General features: G+C 43.3%; 1 protein-coding gene across 1 annotated transcript in view; it reads left to right on the top strand.

Annotated features, from left to right (window-relative positions):
- The first annotated feature begins 467 nt into the window (after positions 1–467).
- Positions 468–9,204, top strand: part of SLC9A6 (solute carrier family 9 member A6) — a 70,264-nt gene continuing 61,527 nt past the window's right edge. The window contains exon 1 of the mRNA XM_066248924.1: positions 468–834. Coding sequence (XP_066105021.1) covers positions 510–834 — 325 coding nt within the window. The 5' untranslated portion in view covers positions 468–509. The remainder of the gene's footprint in view (positions 835–9,204) is intronic.

Raw genomic sequence — 9,204 nt, 5'->3', positions numbered from 1 at the left:
CTACAGAATTGATTTTTTCAATGAGGACAGAACAAGGAGAATCCGACTTAAATTACGAAGATGGAGAGACTTAGGCCACTCCCAAGGGGACAACTTCCTATCCTGTTAAGAGACACTGGGGGACAATACTGAGGTGAGTTATGAAAGATCAATTCTCCTGAGAGCTCTAAGAATAGGATGAAACTAGGCCTAGCACAATCTGCCACTTTTTGATTGCGCTGAGCCATGGTTTCTATTCCAGAAAGTAGTGGGGTAGGTTCCATGGCCTTTCACTCTCCGACAGCGCCCTAGTTTGTGTGTTAGGTGGTGGAAGGAGCTAGCGCGGAGCGGGACAGGACGAAAGGACCCAGCAAAGCCAGCAGTGAGTGTCGCGGCCCCTTTAAGAGCGGCCGGGGCGGTGGCAGCTGCGGCGGCGGCGTCGCGCGCTCGGCGGGCTTCTCCGGGGCCCCTCCCCCTTCCCGTGAGCCCTAGGGGAGTGGTCGGACCGCGGGTTGGAGGGCGGGGGAGTCATGGCTCCGCCGGGCTGGCGTTCACCACTCCGCCGCGGTTCTGACGGCGGCTGCCCCCGGGCACACCAGCTCTCGCGGCCGCTCTGGTTGCTCCTCGCCGCGGGCGTCTTCGGCTGGGCCGGAGCTTCGGACGGCGCTGGCGGGGCGGCGAGAGCCATGGACGAGGAGATCGTGTCTGAGAAGCAAGCGGAGGAGAGCCACCGGCAGGACAGCGCCAACCTGCTCATCTTCATCCTGCTGCTCACGCTCACCATCCTCACGATCTGGCTCTTCAAGCACCGCCGGGTCCGCTTCCTGCACGAGACCGGCCTGGCCATGATTTACGGTGAGCGCCTCGCCCCCACGTCCGCCCCTGGCGCTGCCCCTCCTCTGGCCGCCGGCTGTCCGGGCTCCTCTCCTGGCCCTGTCGGGCCTACGTGCAGCTCCCGGTCTGATTCCTTCCATTTCTTGCCTCTCCCCCCACATCATTTCTCTTCCTCGCCTTTTCTCTGCTACGCCCCTCGTTTCTCTCTCACCCCATTTCGCCTGCCTCGCACTGTTTCTCTGCCTGTCCACACTTTTTCTTCCTCCGACCCCATCCCCCCTCTCTTCTGCACCCCTCTGCCCCTGCCTTCTAAGCTTGAGACCCAGGACTGAGGACGCGGAGGGAGTGGGCGCGGTGTCTTATATCGGGCTGGGTACTGGGGGAGGGGAAGACAGCCCAGCGATACGTTTCTGTAGGCTGTCAGTTTACTTAGGGTCCGTCGAGGCTGCAGAAGTCTAGTACCTCTACTGCTCCGAACCTGGCGTTCTTTTGGAACCGGAGTCTACCTTGACCCATTCACCCAGTTCTTGTTACGCCCTGCCCTTTCCTGCTGGAGAATGAAGACTTTACTCCCCTGTAGCCCAAGTAAAAACTCCAACACGGAAGAAGCTGAAGAAGACTTAGGCATTTTTAAAATGACATTCTGGTGTATAATACTGTGTTTGTAAAATGTGATACGCATATACATATGGTTGACCCTTCCAATTCAAGCATACCAAGGAGGATAGAAGATAGAGTTCAAGATTTTCGAGCAGTTTAGCGACGACAATAAGGACGGTTCAGCCAAACAATCATTAGGAACTCCACACATATGTAGTATGACTTGCTAGTTCCATAAGGTTATTGACGGATCATTGAGTAAACGGCTTCAGTTCTTGAGTCTTGGTGTGCTTTTTTTTTTTTTAGTTTATTTATTTATTTGTTTGGTGTAGTCATGAGGGGAGACGGCTAAATCAAACAGTGGGCTCAGAGGCATTTTGACCTGTGCTGGGGCCTCACGAGAGAAGGAGATGCATATTGCTGACTGTCTTAATATAAGATACCTGTGAGGGTGTATATGGCTGAAGAGGTTCCAGAGGACAAAAAATTCTTTCTGTGCAATACTTTTGTAGCAGACTTCAACTGATGAGCTTGTTGAGCTTTGTTTCTCAGACTTGCAGATAGGTAGAAGCAGCCTTGGCACAGGACACCCCCCACACACACACCCACACACCCACACACCCTTTTCCAGTAAATACAGGCTTCTGGAATGTGCATCTCAGGGTTAGCAAGGACAGATAGTTGTGTGCATTAGGAAAATGCATGAACTCAGGCTTACTTTTTATTTGTGGGATAATGCAAGTATAAGCCTGTGTGCAAAGTATCTCTGCTTCCTAGGATTCTTAATTTTTATACAACTTAAATGATTTTCATACTTCTTTTTTTCTTTTTCTTTTTGCATTTTATTTGTAGCAACCCTTAAGCTAAATTGGCCAGATAAGCTATGTACATCTCTATTTAATTTCTCTGGAAAACAGTGTGTAATTTATTTACTATCCTCAACAAACGCTGCCTAATCAGCCTACTATGTTTTATGTACAGAAAATACAAAGAAATTTAAGATCCCTGCCTCCAAGGATGTATCCTTCTTGGGTAGACAGGTAATAAAAAGAAAATAATCACATCTTAAATTTGGTTAAATTCCAAATGAGTATAATGGTTTCAAAATAAGGAACCTATAACAAAAATCTCTTTCCCATAGGCAGGGGTCCCCAAACTTTTTACACAGGGGGCCAGTTCACTGTCCCTCAGACCGTTGGAGGGCCGGACTGTAAAAAAAACTATGAACAAATCCCTATGCACACTGCACATAATCTTATTTTAAAGTAAAAAAAAAAACAAAACGGGAACAAATACAATATTTAAAATAAAGAACAAGTAAATTTAAATCAACAAACTGACCTGTATTTCAATGGGAACTATGCTCCTCACTGACCACCAATGAAAGAGGTGCCCCTTCTGGAAGTGCTGCAGGCCGGATAAATGGCCTCAGGGGGCCGCATGTGGCCCTGCAGGCCAACCATAGTTTGGGGACCCCTGCCATAGAGAGATAGTATGACATAGTGGTTAAAGGTGCAAGGCTTTAGACTAGAGGTCTGCAATTTTTTTTTCTGTAAATAGCCAGATAGTATTGTCAGCTTTGTGGGTCACATAGGTCTCTGTGTGTCTGTTGCTTTTTCTTCTTTGTTTTATTTTTTCTTTTTGCAAACCTCTAAGAACGTAAACATTGTTCTTAGCTCTTGAGCCATGTAAAAGCAGACTGCCAGGGTAGTTTTCCAAACCCTGCTTTAGAGTCAGACCTGGGTTCCTGTCCCACTGTTCCAATAGCTTTGTGTGATCTTAGACAAGTCCCTTACCCTCTTACACGGTCATCTATAAATTAGGAACAATGATAGTAGGATTATTGTGAGGAAGAAATATTTTTAGCTTAGTACCTGACTCCTAAGTAAAGGCTCAATAAATGATAGCTGTGATACTATTATTATTGCTGTTATAACTGCATTTTCTCTGGTTAGGCTCAGAACAGTTCTCTTAATGTCTCAGTCTTAAGAGGCAAACAGTATTTTTTTTTTTAAATCAAAAAGAGACTTAGGATTGCCCTGAACAGTTTCTCTTTGGTAATTGATATCATTAACCTCGTCTACTTCTTGGGCTGAAGTTGAAAAGTGAAATTACTAATTGCATTTCCTAATGTTTCTAAGTTAATAAAAAAAAATAATGGTGCATGTTAATGTTAGTATTTTGTGAAGGTAAAACAAGGGCATCTCTTATGGAATATAAAGTGAGGAGTGGTTGGTTTGCCACAACTTGGCATTCTTTAGCCTGTCCCATTTTCTTAGTATGGACAGGGAGGCTGTGGATGAACAGCCTCCTAACTCCCTAGTCCAGTTTGAGAATAGGTAGGATTGAATCAAAGTAGTTTCAATGCCATGAAAGTTGACATCTTCCAGTCCTAATCACCATCTGCCATTTACCTTATCAGTCCTATGCCATCCTAGCTGTTATGGTGATATATGATTGTCAGGCCTTTATTTCTCAGCTTGACTTCCAGATAAAAAGCTTGTTACTTTGGGAATGTTCAGACCTCTGAGATTCAGCCTACTGATGATCTTATTTCTATGATGTCTGTTTAGCCAGTGGTCCCCAACCTTTTTCGGGCCACGGACTGGTTTAATGTCAGAAAATATTTTCACGGACCGGCCTTTAGGGTGGGACATATAAATTTATCACGTGACCGAGACAAGCGTCAAGCGTGAGTTTTAGACAGATGTAACAGAGGGAATCTGGTCATTTTTTAAAAATAAAACATCGTTCAGACTTAAATATATATAAAACAGAAATAATGTAAGTTATTTATTCTTTCTCTGCGGACCAGTACCAAATGGCCCACGGACCGGTACTGGTCCACTGCCCGGGGGTTGGGGACCACTGTATTTAGCTACCTAAAACCCGCGGAAATGCTTTTTAAAATAAGCCTCTTTATCTTTTTGAGAAGCAAAAGTAAAAGTTATTCAGTTGTCAGTGTGATTAGTTTCTACAGTGTCAAAGCACCCAAGCATTTTCTTCATTGGGCTAGTTTGCTTAAGAACTTTAAAAGTAGTAAAAATTATCAGGGTAGTCAATTAAATCTGAAAAGTAATCAGTCCCTGCAGTGTGCTTACAGATTATATACAAAGCAAGACAGGGAAGAAATAGTTGTTTTGCCTTAAACTAACAGAATCCAGAGTCCTATGCTTAATTAATGTTACTCATTAATAAATATTAAGTGCCTTTGATGTATGAACTGTAGGAAATACGGATGAGGGGCATCATCCCTGCCCACAAAGCACTTACAATCTAGTGACTTAATATATAATGTTTTTCAAGCATTACAATGTGTTAGACACTGCTAGGCACTCTACAAGTATCACTTCATTTAAACCTTACAGCCCAGTGAGGCAGGGACTATTATCTTCCCAAGTTTACAGACGAAGAAATTGGGGCACAGAAAGGAGAAATGACCTGTCTGAAGTCACATAACTTGCAAGTACTGAGCCAAGATTCAAACCCCATGAGTCGGACTCAGAAGTCTCCTTCTCTTAGCCCCTAGCCACACTGCCTCATGTTGAAACAATGAAGCTGAACTATGAAAGCAAAACAGGTAAGTATTATGATCAACTATGTTTGAGGAAACTGAGGTTCACTGAGAGGTTATTTACCCTGAGGTTGCAGGCTGGAACCTGATGGAGCCAGGACTCATATATCTGATTCCGAACTTGTACTTTTACTCCTGCACCATACTATACTAAATTTCACGAGATCAAATATGTAAAGAGATAATATTTAGGGAGGGCTGTGGGGGAGGGCTATGAGAGAATAGAGCCCTAACCCCTGGACAGTTAGTGCTGATGTGACAGTGAGGAGATGATTAGAAAATCATAGCATCTTTGGAAAGAGAAAACCCAGATTTTAATTCTGCCCTTGTCACTTAATGCCAAATAATTTGGGACAAGTAGTTTATCCACATTTTATAGATGAGGAAATGATGATTGAGAGATTTATAATAGTATCTATTTCATAAGGTTATGAGAATCAAATGATATATGCAGTGACAGTTCAGACGGTCCCAGGTGAAAGAATTCTCTTAGGTAACAGGTTGATCTTTCCTGAGACGGAAACTCAAGAGAAACGAGCTCAGGCCTGACCTGTGGTGGCGCAGTGGATAAAGCGTCGACCTGGAAATGCTGAGGTCGCCGGTTCGAAACCCTGGGCTTGCCTGGTCAAGGCACATATGGGAGTTGATGCTTCCAGCTCCTCCCCCTTTCTCTCTCTCTGTCTCCTCTCTCTCTCTCTCTCTCTCTCTCTGTCTGTCTCTCCCTCTCCTCTCTAAAATGAATAAATAAAAAAAAATTAAGAGAAACGAGCTCGTACTGAAATGCAGAGGCTTGGAATTGAGGCAGTTTCTATCAAACAGCTTCTCAGAAACATAGGCAGTGAGATTGAGGATTTGAGGAGGAGGATAAAGGTTGGAGGTCTTGCAGGACATAGATGAATAAACACATAAAACTAACCAGAGGTCGGCAAAAGCCTTGACTTTTTTGTCAATATTGAAGTTCAGTGAGCTTTTAAGACAGAATCTAACAGCATTCTTCAAGAAGTAGGTAAATATTATATACATGTTTCTAAGTTAATAAAAAAATAACGGGGCATATATGTATATACATGCACAGGTACACATATATAAATATAAACATATATACACACATATACATCTTAATATGTGGAGATTTTATCAATTTTGGCCACACTTAATAACCCAGTGATGTTCCTTGCATATTTTTTACTGTCAGAGGCTTGTGGTATGATAAAATGGAAGAATGAGCGGAAATCCATTAAAAAAAAAACCAATTTCCACTCATTGTATTTGCATACAGTAGTAGGGCCTTTGGGTGGTGCTGGATTCTTTATCCCTAGGACGGTCTCTAGCATTAGTGGGTCAGGAGTGTGCAAGAGGGTGGGGACCTCTCTATTTTGTGAAAGATATCTCTTTGGGGTAGTATTCTTTGTTGTTGCCTGTTAGTGCTCATTTTAAATTTCATGATATCCATAATTTTTGTGCCTCTGCTTGTGTAGGAGGCTAGAAATTTCTGCCTTACCCCCTTAACAAAGCACTCTTTTCTGTGTAGGTTCTGCTTCTGAGAATTGCTTTAACTCCGTGATTAGGATTTGACCTTCCACAGAATCCAGGTTAACTTGATCTGTCCACTTTATTCAAAGAAATTGCAATCTTTCAGATGCCTGATGCTGTAATAAAAAGATCTTGATTTTTTTTTCCAAACTAAGTAATTATTCTCCTTGCTGATGCTTTAACTGCCAAGGGGTATGTCTCAAATGTGTCCAGGTGCTGAGCGTTCTCGGGCACCCAGTGACGGCTCTGTGTTGGGCACTTTTCCTTCTACCGTCAAGCTTGAGGATATGGAAAGAGTGTATGCCGCTGTTATCAGTATTTGCAGTGGTATAACTGTAATTTATGCAGGTATATAAAGGAGCAACCTTTACTAAGCCTCTTACTCAGGAGCTTTTGGGGAGCAGTAGAGAAAAGAGCTATTACTATATCACATAGTCAGAATCAAGTGTAGATCTGTAGCATTTTCTCCCCCAAGTTACATGTATCAAACACAGGTGATACCCAGTTGTCAGTTTTTAATTTTGTTTTCTGTAGGCAAGATGGTTCCGAGGTGTGTCTTTCATTGCTTTTAAATCTGAACCTTTGTTCAAACTTTTTAAAAGTTGATGTCATTGTACTGTTCACCATTTAATCATTGCTGCTCACTTTTAAAAAAATGCGTGGCTGGCTATAAGTTGACTAAAAGGTCCGTCATCCTCACACCCTTCCCTTCCCAAGCAGCTACTGCTCTTATACCTCCTATTTCTGCTTCATCATTTGCCACGCTGGTCTGGCTTCTACCCCACAGCTTCACTGAAACTGCTCTCCCCAGGGTCACCTATGATTCCTGGTTGCCAACCCTGTGGACCCTTTCTCATGCCCGCCTTCTTTGACTTGGCTGCAGCATTTGCGGTTTTCTCCCTTCTCTTCTTTCCCTACTCATATGGCTTTTCCTTCTTAAATTCTCTTGTCAGATCCTCTCCCCTACCAGCCCTTTCATGTTGGCTGTTAAATCTTGGACTAACGCTCCAGGCCTATACCATAGTAGTCCTCTCCCCACTTTATTTGCTCCGACTACTCTCCTCTGCTCCTGACCCAGCCATCCTCTGACTGCCCCTGTGTGTCTCCAGTGGAGACCCCCACCAAGCTGCACACTGCCCCCTGTAAATCTGTCCCGGTCTCTGTGGACGGCCCTGCTCCCCAGCACGTTGTTAGGCCAGCTTACCCACCTATTGCCAGCTCAGGTCGGCTTACACTACTTTCAGTCATTCATCTTCCATCCTCCCAGTCTGTTTAGTTACCAATCCTTTTGAAAGACAATACCTTCTAAAAATCTCCCTATCTCTAGTCTCTTCACTCTACTCTCTTCTTTTTTACATTTTTAAAAAGATTTCATTTATTCATTTTAAAGGGGGGAGAGAGAAAGAGAGCAAAGGGAGTTGGAAGGGAAGTATCAACTCTTATATGTGCCTTGACCAGGCAACCTGGGATTTTGAACCAGTGACCTCAGCGTTCCAGGTCAATGCTATGTCCACTGTGCCACCACATCTCAGGCCTCTGCTCTCTTAAAATAGGTTCTAAACTTAGTGCCTGAATAACCGTGGTGGCCTTGTGTCTGGCCTTTTTGACCCTCTGTAGTCTCTAGACCAATCTTTCTAAAACGGAAATCTGATGTCAATCTCCTGCTTATAACCCTTCTATGACTTCTTTTGGTTTTAGGATAAAGTCCAAACTCCCTAAACATGCAAGGTCTTATGATTCACCTTCTGCTGATCTTTAGCACCTCCACTTCTGTCACATTATAACCCGGCCAGAGTGAACCACCTACCTGGAAAACCTTTTTCTTTTATTTTTTATTTTTTTATTTTATTTATTGATTTTTTTAGAGAGAGGGGATAGAGAGAAAGAGAGAGAGAGAGAGAAGGGGGAGGAGCAGGAAGCATCAACTCCCATATGTGCCTTGACCAGGCAAGCCCAGGGTTTTGAACTGGCAACCTCAGTGTTCCAGGTCGACGCTTTATCCCACTGAGCCGCCACAGGTCAGGCCTTTTCTTTTATTTTGTTATCGCTTAGATGACACCTCCGGAAAGACTGCCCTAATGTCCCATTCCCTTAGGTTCGTTAGGTACTTCCTCTTTGTTTGTATAATACCTGTATACTATAATTGTTCATGCAGTGTTTTTGCTCAGTTAACTGAGAGCTACTTGGAGGAGGGATGTTGTTTTCATCTCTGAACCCTGGCGCCCTGCTTAGCATGGTCCTCCATTCACATGTATTAAAAAATGGTCGGCTGGTTAGAGTGAAACAAGGCAGGAAGGTAGATTGTAACTAATAGGGGTATATTGTACATCTTAGAGTTACAGAAAGTTCTAGAAGTTAATTTTCAGTTGAGGTATATTTATATAATAAAATAGTATTTGACCATAAAAGGGAATTAAGTTCTGATTCATGCTACAATGTGGATAAACCTTTAAAACATATAAGTGAATGAAGGCAGACAAAAGATCACATATTGTATCATTCTGTTTGTGTGAAATGTTCAGAATAGGCAAAGCTATAGAAGAAGAGAAATTAGTGGTTGCCAGGGGCTGGCAGTTAGGGAAGGGGAAATGGAGAGTGACTGCCAATAGGTATGGGGTTTATTTTTGGAGCAGTGAAAATGTTTCTGAATTAGATAGTAGTGATCAATATATAACTATTTGAAT

The sequence above is a fragment of the Saccopteryx bilineata genome, chromosome X, assembly GCF_036850765.1.
Source record: "Saccopteryx bilineata isolate mSacBil1 chromosome X, mSacBil1_pri_phased_curated, whole genome shotgun sequence".
Taxonomy (NCBI): Eukaryota; Metazoa; Chordata; class Mammalia; order Chiroptera; family Emballonuridae; genus Saccopteryx; species Saccopteryx bilineata.
The sequence above is the reverse complement of the archived record's forward strand: the minus strand, read 5'-3'. Positions and strand labels throughout refer to the sequence as shown.